Below are 25125 nucleotides of genomic sequence, written 5' to 3'. Positions count from 1 at the left end.
GTGAAAAATATTAACTTTATTTCTTTAAATTGTCTTCTTCTTCTTCTTTTTTTTTTTCTGGAGCTCCCCAGCCCCTGTGAGCTAGGTTTGTTTGTCAGTTATGCTGTTGGTGGTGGTGGTAGGCTGGTTGGCTGGTTGGTTGTTTGGTTTATTATTTCTTGGTTGTTTTTTTTAAAAATTTATTTATTTATTTATTTATGGCTGTGTTGGGTCTTCGTTTCTGTGCGAGGGCTTTCTCTTGTTGCGGCAAGTGGGGGCCACTCTTCATCGCGGTGCGTGGGTCTTTCACTATCGCGGCCTCTCTTGTTGCGGAGCACAGGCTCCAGACGCGCAGGCTCAGTAGTTGTGGCTCATGGGCCTAGTTGCTCCGCAGCATGTGGGATCTTCCCAGACCAGGGCTCGAACCCGTGTCCCCTGCATTGGCAGGCAGACTCTCAACCACTGCACTACCAGGGAAGCCCTAAATTGTCTTCTTAAATCTTCCCTTTAGCTATTGTGCTTCTGCCTGTTGGGTTTAGGGAGGTTTTTTCATGCTGCTGGTTTCCCCTAAAGCTTGATGACTCCTGGTTGCGTACTCATCTTTGTTCTGAGATTCTCTTTAGCCTGTCGATGAATGCTTAGTCCCTGACTCTACAGATTACATGGGCGGTGTGGGATAAACTGTTGGGGTGAGGTGTCAGTGGGTGGTCACCTGGGAGGAGTCTTCCTGTACAAGAGTGTCACATGGTAGCAGGCCCTGCCTCTCCTTCCCAAGCCAGTCACAGTTCCTCCCTGAAGACAGGCCCTTTCTTGCCAACTGCATGACGGGCCCTCTCTTGCCAACTGCATGACTCAACTGGAAAGTTGGCTCCTCCTCCTACAGATATATTCTAACTAGTCCCTGTGGTAGCCCACAGCCTCTGCTGCCCCCTGCACGACCTACCTCCTAGCTTGAAGGGACTGCACGGCTCTGCACTTTTGTATGAGACCTTTTTTAGAGCTTTGATTCATTTTCTTTCAGTCTTTTCATATCTGCCTCTGTCCTTTAAAGCAGCAGTCCCTAACCTTTTTGGCACCAGGTACCAGTTTCATGGAAGACAATTTTTCCACAGACCAGGGGTTGGGGAGGGACAGTTCAGGAGGTAACGCAAGCGATGGGGAGCAGCAGATGAAGCTTCGCTCACTCACCCACTACTGACCTCCTGCTGTGTGGACCATTTCCTAACAGGCCGTGGACCGCTACTGGTCCGCGGCCTGGGGGTCGGGGACCCCTGCTTTAAAGTGTCCATATAATTTCTGTCCACTGAAGATCTCTTCCTATTTTTTTAAGGTACTATTAGAGATTTTTTAAAAATGTATTCCTGGATTTCCCTGGTGGCGCAGTGGTTAAGAATCCACCTGCCAATGCAGGGGACACGTGTTTGAGCCCTGGTCTGGGAAGATCCCACATGCTGCGGAGCAACTAAGCCCATGAGCCACAACTACTGAGCCCGTGTGCCTAGAGCCCGTTCTCTTGTTCTGCAACAAGAGAAGTCACCGCGATGAGAAGCCCGTGCATCGCACTGAAGAGTAGCCCCTGCTTGCTGTAACTAGAGAAAGCCCGGGCGCAGCAACAAAAGACCCAAAGCAGCCAAAAAAAAAAAAGTATTCCTTTTCTGTTATTCCCAGGAATTTGCAGTGGGAGAGGAAGATCTGAACCTGTGCTCAAATATTTTAATCCATTTTCTTATGGACATTTTCTGAGTTTTCTTTGTGTTCATGTTTCCTTGAAGTTTGGGGTAAAAATGTTGAAGCAGATTTTAGCCAGTGATGAAGAATTTCCTCTACAGATGGTATGTCTCTATTTTTTTAAAATTAAAAATGTAAACTTAGTTTCTTCTTGTTCTTCCTATTTCCTCACTTTCTCTCCTGAACATTTCAGTCTGAAAGTCATTAGGCTGGGCAGTGCGACATAGGTGTACTGGGGGGAGTGGGGAAGAGAATCCCCATGGCACAGAGCAGGACATGGATCCCAAGAGGATGAGGAAGGTGTTGGCATGAAAGGTCTACCCAGCATGGAACCCAGGCAGGGGTAGGAAGAGTCCACACAGAGATCCAAAGTCATGCCAGTGATGTGCATCATAACTAGTGGGATGAGGAGGGCATCCTTAGTGGTATATTCAAGTCTGAATTTGAATACAATGAGGAGGATATCCACACAGGGTGGCCTGACATTTTGTGTATTTATTAATGGTATTATTTTCTCTTTCTTTGCACTAAGGATTTGAAATCTGATGTATATTTTACATTTATAGCACTTCTCAATTAGGACTAGTCATATTTCTAAGCATCAACAGCCACATGTGGTTACTGGCTACCACATTGAACAGAGCAACCTTAGGGAATACAATATATATCCTTAACTTATCAAAGTGTAATATAAATTTAGTACCAGACAATTCAAGGACTTCAGAACATTTTAACTTTGGTTAACTCCCTTTGCAAGTTAAATAATTACTGTTTTGCACAGTGCACATTCATTTAGATTTCCCCAATATTCTCTATTTTCATTTCTGTTGCATCTCTGCCTGCCACCTAGGCTCATTTTCCTTCTGCCTATAGGATACCCTTTAGTATTTACTTTAGTGTTGGTCTGCTGGTGATCAATTTTCTGTTTTTGTCTAAAAAGTTCTGTATATCCCTCACTATTGAAAGATGGTTTCAACAGGTAAGTCAGTAGTTATTTATTTTCTTTCAATACTTTAATAATATAATTTTACTGTCTTCCATTCCTTCTGCTAAGGAGTCAGCTGTTAGTCTAACTGTTGCTCTTTTGAAGTAATCTTGTTCTCTTTCTGAGAGTTTTCTCTTTGTCTTTGGTTTTCACCAGTTTTCCAATTATGTGCCTATGTGTGGTTTTCTTTTTATTTTTTCCTATTGGGCTTCTTGAATCTGTGGTTTTCTATCTTTCCTCATTTTTGGAAAGTTTTCAGCTGTCCTCTCTTCATATGTGGCTTTCACCTCATTCTCTATCCTCTTCTACTAGGATAGGAATCTAATTATATATTTGACTTTTCACTGTATCCCCAGTGTTCCAAATCCTCTCTTTTGTATTTCCATCTTTATGTCCCTCTGTGCTTCACTGTATATATTTTCTCTTGATTTTTCAGTTAAGTAATTATCTCTTCATCCTTGTACAATCTTCTGTTAAACTTATGCATTGTATTTCTAATTGGTTGTTGTGTTTTTCTGTTCTAAAATTCTGTTTGATAGTTTTAAAATAAGTTTCAGTTTTCTGCTGAATTCTCATTTTGTCTCTTATTTTCATTAACATATTAAGAATATTTATTTTAAAACTTGTATCTGTACCTTCGTTATCTGTCTCCACTGTCTTTTTTTTGTTTGTTTTTAATTTGGCTGCGCCGGGTCTTAGTTGTGGCACGCTGGGTCTTCGTTGCTGCACGTGGGATCTTCAGTTGTCAGTTGAGGCATGCAGGATCTTTAGTTGTGGCATTTGGGATCTTCAGTTGTGGCATGTGGGATCTTTTAGTTGCAGAATGTGGGATCTAGTTCTCTGACCAGGGATCAAACCCAGGCCCACTGCATTGGGAGCATGAAGTCTTAGCCACTGGACCACCAGGGAAGTCTCTGTGAGTCTATTTCTGTTGTCAGCTATTTCTCTTGTTTTCAAGGTGGGGGTTTTTTTTTTTTTTTTTTTTTTTTTGGTCTTGAGTTTGGCTATTTTTTATTGAGTGATGGATGCTGTATAAGAAGATTCTTCAAAATAAGTTGAAGTCTGAGATGAAGTTCTCTTTCTTCAGAGATGATTTACATTTGCTCTGGTAGGTGACTGGAGCATTAGAAATCCTGGGTTGCCTTAATCTAATTTCAGAGATTGAGATGATGTGAAACTGACCTTCCATCATTGGAAATGCTAGTCTATTTCTAATTCACTTTTTTCTGAGTATTGTAAGCCCTCTTGCCTTCCAACACTAAACATCGGGGATTTACCAGGATGCCCTCATTCTTGGCAGTCCTGGTCTCCAAATTCTGTGCCTCCTCACAAAGAAACTGTCAAAAATTCTGCTCAGGGGCTTCCCTGGTGGCGCAGTGGTTGAGAGTCTGCCTGCCAATACAGGGGACACGGGTTCGAGCCCTGGTCTGGGAGGATCCCACATGCCGCGGAGCAGCTGGGCCCGTGAGCCACAGTTACTGAGCCTGCGCGTCTGGAGCCTGTGCTCCGCAACAAGAGAGGCCGCGATGAGAGGCCCGCGCACCGCGATGAAGAGTGGCCCCCGCTTGCCACAACTAGAGAAAGCCCTCACGCAGAAACGAAGACCCAACACAGCCATAAATAAATAAATAAATTAAATAAATAAACCCAAAAGTTAAAAAAAAAAAAAATTCTGCTCAAAATTTCAGCTTGTTGACTTTCCAACTGCCTCTTCACCATCCCTAGCACCACCTCTACCACTAACCAGGGAGGTGAATAATAAGATGCCAATGTTGAGTTGACCTTTTTAATTTTTGAATTCTGTGTCCAGAACAGTGGATGCTTGTGACCTCAATAATCTAGTTTCTCTCATTTATATAGGACATCCGTCTATCTTCTGCTTCCCTAAAATGTTTCTTCAACTTTCTCAGCTTTAATTCTAGTTACCGTTTACTTTTTTATTGACATAAGATACACATAAAACTTACCATCTTAACCACTTTTAAGCGTACAGTTCAGTGCTATTAAATATGTTCATAACGTTGTACAACTGTCACCATCATTCATCTCCACAACTCTTTTCTTCTTGTAAAACTGAAACTCTGTGCCATTAAACAATAACCACCCATTCCTCCACCTCCAGCTCCAGGCAACCACAATTCTACTTTCTGCCTCTATGATTTTAACTACTCTAAGTACTTTCTATAAGTGGAGTCATTTAGTATTTGTTGTTTTGTGACTGACTTATTTCACTCAGCATAATGTCCTGAAGTTTCATCAATGTTGTGGCATAAATCAGAATTACCTTCCTTTTTAAGGCTAGATAATATTCCATTGTATGTATATACCACATTTTGCTTATCCATTTTTCCATCGATGGACACATGGGTGCTTTGATATTTTAGCTATTGTGAATAATGCTGCTATGAACATAGGTGTACAAATATTCTTCAAGACTCTGTTTTCAATTATTTTGAGTATATACCTGGAATGGAATTGTCATATAATAATTCTATCTTTAATTTTTGAGAAACCACCATGCTGTTTTCCACAGCAGCTATACCATCTTACTTTCCCAGCAACAGTGTACAAGGGTTCCAATTTCTCCATATTCTCATCAACACTTGTTATTATCTGGGTTTTTAAAAAAAAATAGTATCCAACCTAATGGGTGTGAGGTGGTATCTCATTGTAGTTTTGATTTGCATTTCCCTAATGATCAGTAATGCTGAGCATTTTTATATGTATTTATTGGCCATTTGTATATCTTCTTTGGACAAATGTCTATTCAAGTCCTTTGCTCATTTTTTAATTGTTTTGTTGTTGTTGTTGTCGTCAAGATTTAGAAGTTTCTCTGTATTCTGGATATTAATTTCTTATCAGATATATTATTTCAAATATTTTGTCCCATTCTGTGGATTGCCTTTCTGCCCTGTCAACAGTGTCTTTTTTTGTTGTTGTTAGTTAATTAATTTATTTATTTTTGGCTGTGTCGGGTCTTCGTTGCTGTGCGCGGGCTCTCTCCAGTTGTGGCGAGCGGGGGCTACTCTTTGTTGTGGTGCGTGGGCTTCTCACTGCGGTGGCTTCTCCTGTTGCGGAGCACGAGCTCTAGGTGCTTCAGTAGTTGTGACTCACGGGCTCTAGAGCGCAGGCTCAGTAGTTGTGGCACACAGGCCCAGCTGCTCCACGGCATGTGGGATCTTCCTGGACCAAGGCTCAAACTCATGTCCCCTGCATTGGCAGGTGGATTCCCAACCACTGCTCACCAGGGAAGCCCTCAACAGTGTCTTCTGATGCATAAAAATTTTTTAATTTCATGTAGTCCAATTTGTCTATTTTTTCTTTTGTTGCCTGTGCCTTCGATGTCATATCCAAGAAATCATTGTGAAATCCAATGCTGTACAATTTTTGCCCTATGTTTTCCTCTAAGAGTTTTAGGTCTTTGAACCACTTTGAATTTATTTTTTATATGGTGTTGGATATGGGTCCAATTTCATACTTATGCATGTAGATATCCAGTTTTCCCCATACCAATTGTTGAAAACACTGTCCTTTCCCCCACTGAATGGTTTTGGCATCCTTGTAAAAAATAACTTGAACAGAGCCCATGTCTGGGCTCTCTTTTCTATTCCATTGGTCTCTATGTCTGTCTTTATGCCAGTACCACACTGTTTTGATTACTGTAACGTTGCAGTAAGTTTTGAAATTATGAAGTGTGAGTCCTTCAGCTTTATTCTTCTTTTTCAAGATTGTTTTGGCTATTCAGAGTTTCTAGAGATTCCATATGAATTTTAGGAAATTTCTATTTCCGCAAAAAACGTCATCAGGATTTTGATAGGGACTGCACTGAATCTATAGATTACTTTGGGTAGTACTGACATCTTTACAATGTTGTCTTTCAATCCATTAACATGGGATATATTTCTATATTTTTATGTTTTCTTTAATTATTTTCAGCAGTGTTTTGTAGTTTTCATTGTACAAGTCTTTCACTTTCTTGGTTAAGTTTGTTCCTAAGTATTTTATTGTTTTTGATGCTATTGTAAATACATTTGGGGGGATAATTTTCTTTTAGGATTGTTCATTGTTAGCAACTGATTTTTGTCTTCAATTTTGTATCCTGCTACCTTGCTGAATTCATTTATTAGTTATAACAGTATTTTAGTGGAACCAAAAGAAACTCTGGTGCTGATATTTTTCCTCCCTCTAGAGGGAGCTCCTCATCAGCCAAAATACAACGCCTTGGAAAATGCTTTTAAAATACCTGTTTTGAAACGTTTTCTTCTTCATGTGATTTGGTTGCAAAAAGGAAAGTAGTTCACTCATAAAAATTCTTATAGTTTTAACACTTAAAACTTTGGAAATATAATTTCCTCACCTACTTGTCACTTACTTATCCTCCCCTCCCCCCACCAAATTGTATTGGTTTTGGATCTATTTGTTAAAAATATTAAAATGCAACACCTTCTGATTTGTTTGTAGAATAGCTGTTTGTCATTAGGAAATATAGACATTTTAAAGCCAATAAAACCTTTGCATAATTGCTGGATACAACTGGAAAGTGTATTGAATTAGGAGGCAGAAACAAGAATGCCAACTTCCCTCCAAGCGTCAGGGCTTTGTGATGATCTTTTCCAGTTTCAGCAGCCATTAAAATCAACATCAGAGGGAAGTGAGCTTAAATTCCAGGCCAGCATATCACTGCAGGACAAAAGGTTAAACCAGGACTTCGCCCAAATAAGAAGAAAAACCAATCACCCAGCAAAGGACATGAACAGACAGTTCATAGAAAAAGAAACAGTGGGGCAGCGGGGGGTGGGGGGGGGCAGATTCTGAACATATGCAAAGATGCTCAACTCACACATAAAAAAGAAATAAAAAGTTGATTGGTGATGACAGGTCCTCCAGGTTGGTAAGGGTGAAGAGAAACTATTATATGTTGTTGGTTAGAATGTAAACTGGCAAAACCTCTCTTTGAGTAACAATTTAACAAAATCCATCAAAACAAAAAATGCACAGACCCCTTGATCCAGCAATTCTACTCTGGGAATTTTTTTCTACAGAAATACTCCCAAAAGTTAGCATCCACTTGACATCAAAATCAGATTAGGTCAGCACAGGATGAGAAAACTATAGGCCAATCTGACTGGTGAACCCACATGGCAAATATTAAAAAACTGAATCCAGTGATGATTTCAAATAATACTTAAATGAGTAGAATTTATCTCATGAATGCAAGTGTATTGATCATTGTTCTTTTTTTTAAAATTTATTTATTTTATTTATTTATTTTTGGCTGCATTGGGTCTTTGCTGCTGCGCATGAGCCCTCTCTAGCTGCCACCAGCAGGGGCCACTCTTTGCCACAGTACGTGGGCTTCTCATTGCGGTGGCTTCTCTTGTTGCAGAGCACAGGCTCTAGGCACGAGGGCTTCAGTAGTTATGGCTTGCGGGCTCCAGAGGGCAGGCTCAGCAGTTGTGGCACACGGGCTTAGTTGCTCTGCAGAATGTGGGATCCTCCCAGACCAGGGCTCGAATCCGTGTCCCCCTGCATTGGCAGGTGGACTCTTAGCCACTGCACCACCAAGGCAGCCCGATCACTGTCCTTAACTACAAACAACACAAGCTGATTCATATTCATTTAAGCAGAAAATAAAGGTACTGAAACAATACTTATTAGCTCACCAGATTTTCAGGAAGCCTGAACAGTAGGCTCAGAAACAGACAGAGCAAAGAAAAGCTACATATCCAGAACCACAGAAAATGCCTCACCCTAGAACCAGCCTGATGAAGATTCCACCATGGGCACAAAAGATGCTCTCTTGGTTTTCTGGATCCCAAGCCGCAAGTTGAAAATCCCTAGTGGGTACATTTGACTGGCCAAACCTGTCACATGTCTGCCCAGCAGCCAGGGAAGCTGGGAAAGCAAGAAATTGGCATTTACAGCTCTATAATTAGAAGCAAGCTGTTTCCCACCAAGAGAGATAAGAAAGGTAGTCCCCAAACACAGGGAAGGGGCTCAGGTGCCAGGTAGTCTTAAATATGGCCAAGGCCCACCACTGTGAGGAAATTTCCACAGTAAAAAAAAATCTATTGATGTACTTTACAATATTAACAGATATAAGAGGAAAACCATGTAATCCTCTCTACAGTTGCAAAAAGAAAAACATTTAATAAAATTCTTCATTAAAAAAAAATTAGGCACTTCCCTGGTGGTCCAGTGGCTAAGACTCCCCGCTCCCAATGCATGTGGCCCAGGTTCAATCCCTGGTCGGGGAACTAGATCCCGCATGCATGCCGCAACTAAGAAGTCTGCATGCTGCAACTAAAAGATCCCATGTGCCACAACAAAGATCTCGCATGCCGCAACTAAGACCCGGTGCAGCCAAAATAAATAAATAAATATTTTTAAAAAATCATTTGTAATTCTATACAATAGCAATGGAGATTTTAAAAATGAAATTAAGAAAACAATTCTATAATAGCATCAAAAAGAATTACTTAGGGAAAAAATTAACCAAGCAGGTGCAAGACTTGGACACTTAAAACTATAAAACACTGTTGAAATAAATTAAAGGAGACCTAAATATATGGAAAGATATTTTATGTTCATGTGTCAGAAGACTTAATACTCCCCCAGTTGACCTAAAGATTCAATGCAATCCTATTAAAATTCCCACTGCCTCCCCTATTTTTTTCAGAAATGGACAAGCTAATCTTGACGTTCATATGGAATTGCAAGGGTCCCAGAATAAAACAGTCTTGAAAAAGATAAAGTCGGAGGATAGATATATAAATCAATGGATTAGAATTGAGAGACCAGAAGTAAACCTACAGATCTATGTTCAATTGATTTCAACAAGGGTACCAAGACAAGGGAAAGAATAATCTCTTCAACAAATGGTGCTGGGACAACTGGAAAAGCCCATGCAAAAGAATGAAGGTGAACTCTTCTTACCTCACAACATTTACAAATATTAATGCATAATCGACTGAAGTCCTAAGTGTAAGAGATAAAACTAAAAAACTCTTAGAATAAAAAACACAGGGGTAAATCTTTATAACCTTGGATTTGGCAATGGATTCTTAGCTATGACACCAAAGCACAAGCAACAAAAGAAAAATAGATAAATTGGACTTCATCAAAATTTAAAACCTTTATGCATCAAAGAACATTACAAAGAAAGTGAAAAGACAACCAGAAGGATGGGAGAAAATATTTTCAAATCATATATCTGGTTAGGATATAGTGTCCAGAATATATAAAAGACTCACAATTCAACAACAAAAAAGACAAGTAAGCCAATTAAAAATAAGCCAATTAAAAAGTGGAAAATTGTTTGAATAGACATTTCTCCAAAGAAACATATATAAATACCCAAGAAGCACATGAAAAGATGCTCAACATCATTAGTCTTAGAGAAATGCAAATCAGAACCACAATGAAACACCACTTCACACTAGCATGTCTATAATAAAAAATAAATGGAAAACAACAAGTGGAGATGTAGAGATTGGTAGGAATGTAAAATGGTATAGCTGCTGTGGAAAACAGTTTGGTGGTTCCTCAAAAGTTAAACAGAGAATTACCAAGTGACCCAGCAATTCCACTCCTAGGTATATACCTAAAAGAATTGAAAACAGGTGTTCAAACAAATACCTGTACACAAATGCTCACAACAGTACAATTCACAATCACCAAAGAATGAAAACAATTCAAATATCTGTCAATTTATGAATATATAAACAAAATGTATCTATACAATGGAATATTATTTAGCCATAAAAAAGAATGAAGTTACTGATACATTCTACAACATGGATGAACCTTGAAAACATGCTAAGTGAAAGAAGCCAGACACAAAAGGCCATATAATATATGATTCTATTTATACGAAATGTCCAGGACAGGCAAATCCATAGAGACTAAAAGCAGACTAGTGGCTGCAAGGGTGTGGGGCAAGGGAAAGAAAATGGCAAGTGACTACTTAATGGGTACAGGGTTTCTTTTGGGGATGATGAAATTAGAATTAAAATTACATGAAATTAGAAACTGGACTTAGATAGTAGTGATGGTAGTACAACATTGTGAATGCACTAAAAGCAACTGAATTGTACACTTTAAAATAGTTAAAATGGTTAATTTTACATTATATAATTTTTACCTCAATTAATTTAAAAAGATACACAGGGGCTTCCCTGGTGGCGCAGCGGTTGAGAATCTGCCTGCCAATGCAGGGGACACGGGTTCGAGCCCTGGTCTGGGAAGATCCCACATGCCACGGAGCAACTAGGCCCGTGAGCCACAACTACTGAGCCTGCGCGTCTGGAGCTTGTGCTCCGCGACAGGACAGGCCGCGACAGTGAGAGGCCCACGCACCGCGATGAAGAGTGGCCCCCGCTTGCCACAACTAGAGAAAGCCCTCGCACAGAAACGAAGACCCAACACAGCCAAAAATAAATATAAATAAATAAAGAAATTGACACTTCACTTTAAAAAAAAAATAAAAAAATAAAAAAATAAAAAAATAAAAAAATACACAGAAACATACACAGTTTTCTATTTCTTTAGGTACATGGATGTTCTGTGTCCATAAATGCACAGCTAATTGTCCAGGATACCCTCCAAGCTGGGAGCGGTAATAATGTAAGGCAGAAAACACTGATTGCCAAGCAAAATTTATTTTGAAATGTATGAATTAAAAATAAATTATATAAACTATAATGGAAAAGAATCTAGAAAGAATATATATATGGATAAAACTGAATCGATTTGCTACACACCAAAAACTAACACAACACTGTAAATCAACTATACTTCAATAAAAAAGTAAATAATTTTTAATAAAAAATTTAAGTCTGTGCATGGCATAAGGTCTGAAAGAATAGCTCTGGGGGTAAATTTCAAGGGAAATTCCCTTTCCACCTTATATGTCTCTGCATTTTTTGAAATTTTAGAAACAGACATACTATATTTATAATCAGGGGAAAAAATTAAGCAAGAAAAAGAGAAGCAGAAGCTGGAGAGGGGAGCAGTGAGGAAATAGAGACCAAGGAGTGTCGTCTGTGAATGCTTAGTAGGATTCAGGGAATGCATCTTCCCCTTTGGCCCCATATGCTGCCACTTTGTGAATAACTACAAAAGCATGAACATAAAAGGGGCTGGCAGGTTTTTTCAGGGACTTTTAAGAAGGAGACAAAGCCAGGATATTCTGGCAACAAACAGCCAGGCCAGAGTGGGGCAGGGGAGAGATCCACAAGGAACAGTGGGATCTAGTGTTCTGACCATGGCAACCCAGCCTGGATGGACTGAGCCTCATTGTGCTGGCCACAACCACAGCCCCCTTCTAAGTGATCCCTTCTTCGGAATCCAGCAGATTGGGCTGGAAGTAGACATCTGACAACAGGAGCAAAGGTTCAGTGCAGTGATAGAGGCCTTGGAGATGGCTGATACCAGCACTCTGCTCACCCAGATTGCAGACGTTAAAGGGAGCAACAGGGTCCACTCTTGAGGACTTTTAATGTGATGCAAAGAGGTTGCTTGCTTGACAATAGGGCCAGAACCTGTAAGACATGCCAATGGACAGTGCCATGGCAACTAGTATGAGTCATGGTAAGAGGGCTCGAATACACATAAACAGGAGCCACAGCGCGTGGCCCCACGAGCAGTGGGCACCCAGCAAATCCTCATGCAGAAAAATGAGCAATACCATACATGCTAAAGGCAGAGCCAGAATGGCCTGCCAAATCCCAAAGGACTCACAGCATCTCTGCATCACCTGCGTCTGCAGTTCCAGTCCTAACTCTGAATCCTAGAAACACAGCTCTCTGTGAGCTCCCATGGGCCCTTGCCACACAGTTGCATTCTTACAGCACAGCAGGGCAGACCCAGGTTTTGTGGGAACTGAAGCTTATATAATTTGGAAGGCCTACTTTAAGAAAAAGAATACAAAATTACAGACTTAAAATTAGGCAAGTGAATATTTAGGACAAGTAAAGAAATCACATCAAATTACACATTTTAAAAAGTTGGCAAATATCACAAACGTAACAATGTATATATTACTTAAGTGTCCTACCTCTATAATATTTTTCCTACATTTTTTGCTGCATAACCTTTGATTACTTCTTCATATGATGATTTTACAATATGATTTTCTATAGAAACTTGTTTATTATTGACATTCAAGATATATAAAATGTGATTTCTTGTGCCAACATATGCACCATTCACAGCGGTTCTGGTTGGTTCCCTATAATCGCTGGAATTCTGATAAATTCTACTTCAGAAAATTTATACCAAAAAAAGAAAAAAAAGCTTAGAATGTTTATAACTGTGTCACTGCATTATCAAATATATTCCTGACAAGACAAAACTTCAATTTTAATCAGGCATCAATGAGAACAGAATCTACCTCTTACGGTTTAACATGCCTGATAAAAGGAAGAATTTTCTACAGACTGGTTTTTGTCTCCATACTTTTCAAATCTTGCTTTTCCTCCCCTGTACATATACTTCTGCTGCCGGGCACAGTAGGGAGTCTCCATATCACCATAGCAGCACTTCTGTTCCAGTATCCTCATACCATGATACAGGTGAATGGATGACGTAACTGGAAGGAGAACTCCTGGAAGCCATTGCTAGCAGAATCGCTAGCAAGAATTTACCTATTCCCAGGGGTGACTGTGAACCACATAAATCTATCACATTAACCCAAACTAAGTATATTCCAACTCAGCTTCCCCTTAGTCACATTCCAAAAGAAACTGCAGCCATTCCATGGCACCCGACAAGAAAAGGGTGACAGAGGGGGTCAGAGAGGTGGAGACAGAGGCCCCCTCCAATTGCAGCTAAAATATCTTGCTTTCACAAATTTAACAAAAAACATACTAGCCCATGAACACACTGCTTGGATCCCTCCCAAAGGCTCTGACACTTAAGTTTCCATAAATCCACACTGGTGATGAGTAGTCCTAAGTAAAATCCCTTACTTGAAGGAAAGCCACATGAATCTCTCTCTTCACTGCCACCAGCAGGAACAGACATAAGTGACTGGAAGGTGTAGAAAGAGCAAGACTTAAGACACCAGTTAAGTCTGAGAAATAAACTGAAAGCAAGAGATAACGGCAGGCCCCCCAAAATGATGGGAATCAATAAATAAGGTGACTGGTCAATCCCTAAGGAGATACAAACAAAAGAAGAGGAGAAAGAGATGTGGGCAAAATGTGGATGGACAGGACCTGATGAGGGGAGCCTTGTGTGCAGGTGGGTGGAGTCTAGTGATGGGAGTGCCTAACAGTTGAGGGCGGGGCTAAAGACTAGGGTGGCCTAACTGATAGATGAGTGGACCCTAAAGACCAGGGCCATGGACACACAAAATGTGAGTGAGGCCCATATAGAAGGGATCTGCCCAGCGGATAATGAGCAGTGTCTAAAGGTGAGTAGGGGTTTGGAAATAAGATGGATGGGGCCCAGAAATGAGAGGCCAGGGCTACCTGGGCCAGGCCCCCTTTCCTCCCAGCACCAGAGGTGGGTCTAGGAGTGGGAGGGTACCCCACTGAGCATCTCCATGTTCTTCCTTCCCCCGATCAGTTAGAGAAGGCAGCCATAAAGATTCAGTCATGGTGGCGTGGCAACATGGTACGCTGGACGTTACTGCATGCAGCACTCAGGGCCTGGGTCATCCAGTGCTGGTGGAGGTTGATGCAGGCCAAGATGCTGGAGCAAAGACGGTGCCTGGCACTAAGACTCTACACCTGCCAGGAGTGGGCAGTGGTGAAGGTGCAGGCACAGGTTCGAATGTGGCAAGCCCGCAGACGGTTTCTCCAGACACACCAAGCGGCCTGCATCATCCAGTCTCACTGGCGCTGGCATGCCAGCCAAACCCGAGGCCTGATCCAGGGCCGCTATGAGGTCAGAGCCAGCCGGCTGGAGCTCGACATTGAAATCCTCATGACCTAGGGTGCTGGCAGAGCCAAGGAGACTGGATCTCTCTTCCAATAAAGACATTTACTGACCATGGTATTGCCCTTTGGAAATCAGACCCATAGATGAGGGATCAGCCCCTTATCTTCCTGCCTTTCACCCAAAAAAAAAGATTTCCTGGCATCGCCTTAAAGCCCATGCCAGGGCAACTCACACTAGGCCCTTGTTCCTAATGCAAACCTGACCAATCCTGCACCCAAAAGAAACCTCAGGGCCCAGGTCAGTCTCTGACACCTCAGCCAGCCTGATCAGAGCTCCCTCCACAAGTTGGGGTAGGCATTGGGCTTTATTTTTCTGCAGCCCCTGCCTAGCCATCTCCATTCAGGGTAGGACTGGCTGCAGTCAGAGCCAGCTGGGAAGGCCAGGATTCCACAGGTCTGTGATTGGCAGGGCCCTCAGGGCCAGCACAGAGCTTAGCAGGGAGCCAGGAGGACAGGGTACCCCAGCTGAGCAACAGCAGGACAAGCACTGTGCCTCAATGGGGGATGGCCAGCCAAAGCCAGCCCCTGGGGAAGGCCAGCGCAGAAGCTGAGATGCTGCAGCTGTGCCTGCTGCCTCCCTCCCCAGGGGCTGAGAGACAAGGCTTCCCTCCCCTGTGCTGGCCACTCCCTGAGAGAACCAAGCATGGGGTTGGGGAGGGGAAAGAGAGCCTGGGGATTGGAGTGGGTAAACAAGCAGAGGAGGATTAGGGGTGGGCAGGGGGGATGGCTGTCCCTCTGCCATTGGAGGTCATTAGCTTGGGGACGCAGCCTCTAAATCCTACCACATCTTCAGAAGCAGCTGTGCCAGCCTCCCCTCAAGATTCCCTCTCTTCCCCAACCCTCCCACAAACTACCACACCCTCTGCTGGGCCTGCCTCGAGTGGGTACTGATGGATCTCTACTTTGCTGAGTCTCTCGTTATCTCTTGGCATTTATGTCTCAACCATCTCTGAACATGATATCTCAGTCTCTGCTTTGTCATCCATGCCCAAGATCCCTCACTCTCACCCTGTGTCAGATATGATGTTTGTCTGAACCTGCATCCCAGAAGTCTGAGGTCCACGGCCCTCCCCAGAATTTTGCGATGGGTGGCCTTGCAAGGGATGGGAGGACCAGCTAGGGAGGTGTACAGAAGTCAGAGGTCTTCATGGGCCTTGCAGCTGGGTAAGGTTTTCCCTCACCACAGGGCCCACTGTATGTGTGTGTGTGTGTGTGTGTGTTTGGGATTCAGGGCAGGGTGTCCCTAGAAGCGCTGTGACAGATGTGAGGATTCAGAGTTCAGTTCAACATCCATCACCTCCAGTAGCTGCAGGTGACAATGATGCAGCTAGGTTCCTCACTCTTCCAAGGGACCCCTTTTAGGAGCTTCGGACACAGCTCTCTCCTCCCATACTGGCAGCAGTGAGTGGCAGGAAACTGGTTAGGTCTGCAAACTGAACATGACAGGAATTCTGGGTGACTAGCCCATTAGGCGCCCACCCCTGCAGTGAGAGATGTTTAAAACCTGTGCTGACAAGAATTTAACTCTCTGACTCACAACCTACATTGGGCATTGGAATCCCCTAAAACACACAAAAAAATACTGATGCCTGGGCCCACCCAGAGATTCTGCTTTAATTGGCTGGGAAGTGGCCTGGGCACTGAAATTCAATGTGCAGCCACAATTTGAAAACCGCTGAGTTAAGTCCTTCCCAGCCTGAGTTATATGCCCGCCAATCAGCCTGTGTGGTCCCACCTGGGGACAGTCGTGAAGAATTCCAAGCTGAACACTCAGTGGGCTCAAGGTAATCAAGGCTTTCTGCTCTCTGATGAGCTAAGAATGCAAAGTAAAATGGGGATCTAGAGGCAGAGCTGCTTTGGGTCAAAAACCTTTGGAAGCAGGAAGATGCAGCCCCTCCTGAGAGCTGGGGCCTGAGATGGGGAGAGGCTGTTAGGGGGAAAGTAGGCTGGGCCTCTTGTCCCAGGTAGAGGGGATCCCAGGAAGACGGCACCACACAGGTGTGAATAATGGACACTCTGGGGCAGCCCAAGAAAGCCAAGTTTCATCCAAAGTCTTCACCACCACCTGCAAGAGTCCCTTCAAAGATCAGGGGTCTTGAGAAGCCAGGGATGGTCTAACCCCATGGATGTTGGGCATCAGAGAGCCCCAGGCAGAGGAATGAAGCATAGAACAGGAGTCAGGAGAGAAGCTCTTTTAGCAGCAAGGTCTGTGGCTAGTTGCCTAGATTTGTGGAGCCATCCTCTCCTCAGCAGAGATGAGGCCACAGGTGGGACTTCTTAGAGGTAGACCTCTCAGAATCTCATAGATCCTCTCTTCTCTTCCCCACCATCACTGAGAACTGAGCTGCATAATGAACTCTTCCTGAGAATACACTGAAACACTGAAGTGGGGATGGGAGGAGCATGCTTGCAGCTTTGAGTCAGGAGTGAGCCTAAGAGCACTCTGGGGGACTTGGTATCCCCATTCATGCTCCTCCTCCAGGTGACATCGTGGTCCCAAGAGATATGTGACCCAGGCCTGTTCAACAAAGAAATAAACTGACCCTCAGATGGGCCTAGCCTCCCGGGTCCCTAAGAAGGTAGTTCAGTAAGTGAAGGCTCATCTCCTACAGGTCCCCTTCAGCCCTGGAAAAGGTCCCCAGGTTACATCTAGTCTCCTTGCCACAAGACGCCCACCCCATGCTCTATAGCCCCTTACCTCATGCATCACCAACCTCAGCTCTGATCCCACCGCTCCAGGGTCTCCATCCTGCCTTGTCTTCTTTCTCTTTCCCACATGCCAAACCCTAAATGAGATGCCCACAGCCACTGCCATGCATGTCTGGCAGCTTGAGTGGGCTGACCAACATCCCGCTGATCACTCACACACATTCACACACATTACTGAAGGACACTGGTTCTGACCACTACCCCACCCACTCCCATTTTGCCGGGTGGATGTTGCTGGTGTAAAGAGGTCTTTGTTCAGCTTTGTTTCTAAAAATCAAGTTTGTTCAGGTCCATCATAAATTAGTAGTCTGGAAATAAGCGCTTATTATGTAGAAGGGCTGGACTGAGTTGAGAAGAAAATGTTTTCTGGGCACTCCCAAACTGGGCTTTCATATCTTCAGAACAAAGAACTTAGGATAGAGTGTGACCTTAAACAGGGTGACCACAGATTCTGACAGCAAAAGGGGGTAGGGCACAGGGCAGGTAGAGAAAGTTCCAGACACACAGGAAGAGACAAAAGCCCATTCACTGCCCTGAGACAGAGGAGTGTGAGGGGGTTTAGGTACTGCTGCAGCCTGCTGCCAGATCCTGTCCTTAGCCCCTCCCCTCAGGTCACCCCAGTAGGCACAGGGGAATCTGGGGGAGGCTGCATGGTTCAGAGGCAAAAAGTAGTAAAAGCCAAGGAAGGGGGAGTTCCTTGGTGGCCTAATGTTTAGGATTCTGGGCTTTCACTGCCATGGCCCGGGTTCAATCCCTGGTCAGGGAACTGAGATCCTGCAAGCCGTGTGGTGCTGCCAAAAAACAAAACAAAACAAACAAAAAAGCCAAGGAAGGTACCAAAGTAGTGGGTCTGAGGGCTGCCCTCATTGAGCCCTGTATACTCCCTGTGGGGCTGGGAAGTAGCCAAGAGTCCCTGGACCTCCAAGATGGGAGAGGTAAGACATGCCAAAAGGACTGGTGGTCCCAAAGAGGCCTAGGACAGAGACAAGAAGCCACAGACTGTGGGGACCTCACCACCTGAGGCCAAGGCAGGGACCATGGGCATCATAGAAGGTGGATTTAGGTCTGTGGGTGGGGGACACAGATTATCTTTTGGGGGCAGGCTAAAGACAACATGGTTTCCAGGAGAGCAGGCAGGACCACCCACAAGACCCAACCCAGGAGGGGAAAGTGGGAGATATCAATGAAAGATGTTTGGCTATGAGTTGATAATTGCTAAAGCTGGAATGATGTCTACTCTGTTTCATTTTGGATGTGTTTGAACATTTCCACAATAAAAACATAAAAAAAAACTTTAGTATAAATAATAGAAGAATGAAAATTACTTAAATAACTTCCGTAACAGTTGGGAATTGTATTGGGCTCTTAGGAACAGAAACCTGAAAACCAGTGGCTTAAACAAAACAAAAGTTTCTTTTCTTCTCCCATAAATAAAGCCCAGCAGTGGGAAGGCCAAAGTACAGCAGCTGCATAATATCAAGAGGTCCCATCTTCTCTGTTTCCACCCTGCACTCCTAGGATGGGACTAGTCCTCTTACTCTAGGATGACTCCTAGAGTTCCAGCCATCATGTCTGCATTTCAGGAGAGTAGATGCAGCGCAAAAAGAGAAACACTTCCGCCAGCTGACTTCATTTCTTTTAAAAACCTTTCCCAGAAGGCTCACTCACCCAGCCCCCTCCACTTGTATTTCATCGGCTAGAACTGTTACCAGACCTTCCCTTCTACAAGGACACGCATTGCCACCAGGTGTAACCAAAGAGGCTAGACTCTGCTGTGATGCAAACTTCCAAATCTCAATGGCTTAACTGAAATGTATTTCTCACTCACACAAATCTGTGGGGCTCCTGGCAATTCTCCATGAGGTGTCCCTCTGGATGCTTGCTCAGCCTTCCAGGCTGCTCCATGCTTACACCACCTCCATGTGGATATGAGCTCCTGTGATTGCGCTCCTCGAAGTAGGGGAAGGAAGGGCTGGAGAGAAGAGCACCAGCGTTGTAGTTTTCCACTTGGAAGTGTCTTATTTCACTTCTGCTCCCTTTTTATTGGCTCAACAGCCATGCAGCTGTGTCTAACTTCAAGGAGAAGGAAAATACAATCTTCCAACTTGCCTGAAAGGAGAGGGAACAAGAATGTTGGTGAACGAATCAATGTGCCCCACATCAGGGTGCCGTTTACAAGATAGAAGAGAGAGTAGGTATGGGGGGCGGGGGGCGGGCAACCAGCAGCCTCAGCCACGACCCCTAAAACATTAGAGAAAAAATATGAAGAAGAAATCTCCATCAATTCAACGGAAGTATGAAATGGAAAAAAATAAGAAAGCAGGATAGAAAACCCAAAGATGGGAATAAGTCTGTATTAAATGGAAATGGGTACAATTCATCTATTAACAGAATCTGATATTAGGTTTTTGAAAATATCCAACCATATGTTTTATAATGGACACATCTAAAATAAAAGAAAGCTGGAGACTGAAACTAAAACAACAGAAAAACACAAAGCAGAAGAGAACGTTTAGCTGTTTAAAAACACATTCACTCTCCTCTTTCCTAAGATCTAAGGAAAATGAAAAGAAAGCAATTAACTTCACCAAAAAAGCTCACAATTGGAAACAAGGGCCGTCAGAGGATAAACAGGACCACAATTCTGGAAAAGGGAAAGTAAGAGGAGATGGGTACCAGATGAAGCAGGAAGGAGGAAGCTGAAGAACAAATGCTCAGAGGGCCAAAAGGATGAGGAGTCGGACTCAAACACAGGCACCTGACTCCAGGACCCAGGCTCTTAACCATTCTCCCAACTGCCTCCTCCAGGAGATTTGTGGCTCTGGCTGTAAAAAACAGTCCTGATAGGGAACTCCCTGGCGGCCCAGTAGTTAGGACTCCGTGCTTCCGCTGCAGGGGGCACGGGTTCAGATCGGAGAACTAAGATCCTCCAAGCAGCACAGCGAGGCCAAAAAAAAAAAAAAAAAATCCTGATGGAATGAAAGAATATGGAGCTCACACTCCTACATTTAAAGGATAAAATGAGTATTGAGGGCAATGGGCAGTCTTGCCACCATGAAGTTCTGCAAAATATAAAACAGCAGATCATTCCAAGTAATATAAACTATTCCAAAGTATAGAAAGAGCAGAAAGTTATCCAACTATCTTTATGATGCTGGCATAGCACTGTTATCAAAACCAGACAAGTATTCTGAGGATCTAATACTGTACTGTGTAATTGAAATTTGCTGAGAGAGTAGAATCTAAATGTTCTCACCACATATGTAGATATGTTAACTAACTAGATGGGAAGAATCCTTTCATAATGTATTTATATATCAAATTATTAAAATGTATAATTTTATTTCTCAATTACATTTTAATAAAGTTGAAAAAACTCCTAAAAAACCCCCAGAGAGGTTGCGGAGAAGATGGCGGAAGAGTAAGACGCGGAGATCACCTTCCCCCCCACAGATACAGTAGAAATACATCTACACGTGGAACTGCTCCTATAGAACACCCACTGAACGCTGGCAGAAGACCTCAGACCTCCCAAAAGGCAAGAAACTCCCCACGTACCTGGGTAGGGCAAAAGAAAAAAGAAAAAACAGATGAAAGAATAGGGACGGGACCTGCACCAGTGGGAGGGAGCTGTGAAGGAGGAAAGGTTTCCACACACTAGGAAGCCCCTTCGCGGACGGAGACTGCGGGTGGCGGAGGGGGGAAGCTTCGGAGCCACGGAGGAGAGCGCAGCAACAGGGGTGCGGAGGGCAAAGCGGAGATATTCCCGCACAGAGGATCGGTGCCGACCAGCACTCACCAGCCGGAGAGGCTTGTCTGCTCACCCGCCAGGACGGGTCGGGGGCTGGGAGCTGAGGCTCGGGCTTCAGAGGTCAGATCCCAGGGAGAGGACTGGGGTTGGCGGTGTGAACACAGCCTAAAGGGGTTAGTGCACCACAGCTAGCCAGGAGGGAGTCCGGGAAAAAGTCTGGACCTGCCGAAGAGGCAAGACTTTTTCTTCCCTCTTTGTTTTCTGGTGCGCGAGGAGAGGGGATTAAGAGCGCTGCTTAAAGGAGATCCAGAGACGGGCGCGAGCCGCGGCTATCAGCGCAGATGCCAGACACGGGCATGAGACGCTAAGGCTGCTGCTGCCGCCACCAAAAAGCCTGTGTGCAAGCACAGGTCACTCTCCACACCTCCCCTCCCGGAAGCCTGTGCAGCCCTCCACTGCCAGGGTCCCGTGATCCAGGGACAACTTCCCCGGGAGAACGCACGGCGCGCATCAGGCTGGTGCAACTTTACGCTGGCCTCTGCTACCGCAGGTTCGCCCCGCATTCCGTACCCCTCCCTTCCCCCAGCCTGAGTGAGCCAGAACCCCTGAATCAGCTGCTCCTTTAACCCCGTCCTGTCTGAGCGAAGAACAGACGCCCTCAGGCGACCTACACGCAGAGGCGGGTCCAAATCCAAAGCTGAACCCCGGGAGCTGTGCGAACAAAGAAGAGAAAGGGAAATCTCTCCCAGCAGCCTCAGAAGCAGCAGATTAAAGCTCCACAATCAACTTGATGTACCCTGCATCTGTGGAATACCTGAATAGACAACGAATCATCCCAAATTGAGGAGGTGGACTTTGGGAGCAAGATATATTATTTTTTCCCCTTTTCCTCTTTTTGTGAGTGTGTATGTGTATGCTTCTGTGTGAGATTTTGTCTGTATAGCTTTGCTTTCACCATTTGTTCTAGGGTTCTGTCTGTCCGTTTTTTCGTTTTTTTTTTTTTTTTTTTTTTTAAAAAAATTTTTTTCTTAATTATTTTTTATTTTACTAACTTTTTTTTTTAAAGGAAAGGGAATTTTTAAAAAATTTTTATTTATTTACTTATTTATGGCTGTGTTGGGTCTTCGTTTCTGTGCGAGGGCTTTCTCTAGTTGCGGCAAGTGGGGGCCACTCTTCATCGCGGTGCGCGGGCCTCTCATTATCGCAGCCTCTCTTGTTGCGGAGCACAGGCTCCAGACGCGCAGGCTCAGTAATTGTGGCTCACAGGCCTAGTTGCTCCGCGGCATGTGGGATCTTCCCAGACCAGGGCTCGAACCCATGTCCCCTGCATTGGCAGGCAGATTGTCAACCACTGCGCCACCAGGGAGGCCCTATTTTACTAACTTTATTTTATCTTACTTTATTTTATTTTATCCTCTTTCTTTCTATTTTTTCTCCCTTTTATTCTGAGCCATGTGGATGAAAGGCTCTTGGTGCTCCAGCCAGGCATCAGGGCTGTGCCTATGAGGTGGGAGAGCCAACTTCAGGACACTGGTCCACAAGAGACCTCCCAGCTCCATGTAATACCAAACGGCGAAAATCTCCCAGACATCTCCATCTCAATTCCAAGACCCAGCTTCACTCAACGACCAGCAAGCTACATTGCTGGACACCCTATGCCAAACAACCAGCAAGACAGGAACACAGCCCCATCCATTAGCAGAGAGGCTGCCTAAAATCATAATAAGGCCACAGACACCCCAAAACACACCACCAGACGTGGACCTGCCCACCAGAAAGACAAGATCCAGCCTCATCCACCAGAACACAGGCACTAATCCCCTCCACCAGGAAGCCTACACAACCCACTGAACCAACCTTAGCCACTGGGGACAGACACCAAAAACAACGGGAACTACGAACCTGCAGCCTGCGAAAAGGAGACCCCAAACACAGTAAGATAAGCAAAATGAGAAGACAGAAAAACACACAGCAGATGAAGGAGCAAGGTAAAAACACACCAGACCTAACAAATGAAGAGGAAATAGGCAGTCTACCTGAAAAAGAATTCAGAATAATGATAGTAAAGATGATCCAGAATCTCAGAAATAGAATAGACAAAATGCAAGAAACATTTAACAAGGACCTAGAAGAACTAAAGAGGAAACAAGCAACGATGAAAAACACAATAAATGAAATTAAAAATATTCTAGAAGGGATCAATAGAAGAATAACTGAGGCAGAAGAACGGGTAAGTGACCTGGAAGATAAAATAGTGGAAATAACTACTGCAGAGCAGAATAAAGAAAAAAGAATGAAAAGATCCGAGGACAGTCTCAGAGACCTCTGGGACAACATTAAACACACCAACATTCGGATTATAGGGGTCCCAGAAGAAGAAGAGAAAAAGAAAGGGACTGAGAAAATATTTGAAGAGATTATAGTTGAAAACTTCCCTAATATGGGAAAGGAAATAGTTAATCAAGTCCTGGAAGCACAGAGAGTCCCATACAGGATAAATCCAAGGAGAAACATGCCAAGACACATATTAATCAAACTATCAAAAATTAAATATAAAGAAAACCTATTAAAAGCAGCAAGGGAAAAACAACAAATAACACACAAGGGAATCCCCATAAGGTTAACAGCTGATCTTTCAGCAGAAACTCTGCAAGCCAGAAGGGAGTGGCAGGATATACTTAAATTCATGAAGGAGAAAAACCTACAACCAAGATTACTCTACCCAGCAAGGATCTCATTCAGATTTGATGGAGAAATTAAAACCTTTACAGACAAGCAAAAGCTGAGAGAGTTCAGCACCACCAAACCAGCTTTACAACAAATGCTAAAGGAACTTTTCTAGGCAAGACACACAAGAGAAGGAAAACACCTGCAATAACAAACCCAAAACATTTAAGAAAATGGGAATAGGAACATACATATCGATAATTATCTTAAATGTAAATGGATTAAATGCTCCCACCAAAAGACACAGACTGGATGAATGGATACAAAAACAAGACCCGTATATATGCTGTCTATAAGAGACCCACTTCAGACCTAGGGACACATACAGACTGAAAGTGAGGGGATGGAAAAAGATATTCCATGCAAATGGAAATCAAAAGAAAGCTGGAGTAGCAATTCTCATATCAGACAAAATAGACCTTAAAATAAAGACTATTACAAGAGACAAAGAAGGACACTATATAATGATCAAGGGATCAATCCAAGAAGAAGGTATAACAATTGTAAATATTTATGCACCCAACATAGGAGCACCTCAATACATAAGACAAATACTAACAGCCATAAAAGGGGAAATCGACAGTAACACAATCATAGTAGGGGACTTTAACACCCCACTTTCACCAATGGACAGATCATCCAAAATGAAAATAAATAAGGAAACACAAGCTTTAAATGATACATTAAACAAGATGGACTTAATTGATATTTATAGGACATTCCACCCAAAAACAACAGAATACACATTTTTCTCAAGTGCTCATGGAACATTCTCCAGGATAGATCATATCTTGGGTCACAAATCAAGCCTTGGTAAATTTAAGAAAATTGAAATCATATCAAGTATCTTTTCCAACCACAACGCTATGAGACTAGATATCAATTACAGGAAAAGATCTGTAAAAAATACAAACACATGGAGGCTACACAATACACTACTTAATAACGAAGTGATCACTGAAGATATCAAAGGGGAAATCAAAAAATACCTAGAAACAAATGACAATGGAGACACGATGACCCAAAACCTATGGGATGCAGCAAAAGCAGTTCTAAGAGGGAAGTTTATAGCAATACAAGCCTACCTCAAGAAACAGGAAACATCTCGAATAAGCAACCTAACCTTGCACCTAAAGCAATTAGAGAAAGAAGAACAAAAAAACCCCAAAGTTAGCAGAAGGAAAGAAATCATAAAGATCAGATCAGAAATAAACGAAAAAGAAATGAAGGAAACAATAGCAAAGATCAATAAAACTAAAAGCTGGTTCTTTGAGAAGATAAACAAAATTGATAAGCCATTA

At 43.3% G+C, this 25125-nt stretch overlaps 2 protein-coding genes across 3 annotated transcripts in view; one reads left to right on the top strand and one right to left on the bottom strand.

Annotated features, from left to right (window-relative positions):
• LOC118904281 (IQ domain-containing protein F5-like) overlaps positions 1–21660 on the bottom strand; it is a 50863-nt gene extending 29203 nt beyond the window's left edge. Inside the window, exons 1-2 of the mRNA XM_036870181.1 lie at positions 21628–21660; positions 19175–19363 (exon numbers count right to left, since the gene is read on the bottom strand). Coding sequence (XP_036726076.1) covers positions 19175–19363; positions 21628–21660 — 222 coding nt within the window. The remainder of the gene's footprint in view (positions 1–19174; positions 19364–21627) is intronic.
• IQCF6 (IQ motif containing F6) lies at positions 14037–14632 on the top strand. 2 transcript variants are annotated; one of them, XM_036869176.1, is made up of 2 exons: positions 14037–14051; positions 14264–14632. In XM_036869176.1, exons 1-2 carry the CDS (start codon positions 14037–14039, stop codon positions 14630–14632), a joined length of 384 nt encoding a protein of 127 aa, XP_036725071.1. The 2 variants fall into 2 exon arrangements, with proteins under 2 accessions (XP_036725071.1, XP_036725070.1); XM_036869175.1 differs by lacking the exon at positions 14037–14051 and adding an exon at positions 14136–14154 and having other exon boundaries at positions 14259–14632.
• Positions 21661–25125: the final 3465 nt, after the last annotated feature.

The sequence above is a fragment of the Balaenoptera musculus genome, chromosome 11 (assembly GCF_009873245.2).
Source record: "Balaenoptera musculus isolate JJ_BM4_2016_0621 chromosome 11, mBalMus1.pri.v3, whole genome shotgun sequence".
Taxonomy (NCBI): domain Eukaryota; kingdom Metazoa; phylum Chordata; class Mammalia; order Artiodactyla; family Balaenopteridae; genus Balaenoptera; species Balaenoptera musculus.
Note: the sequence above shows the minus strand (reverse complement) of the source record. Positions and strands in the feature narration are given on the sequence as shown.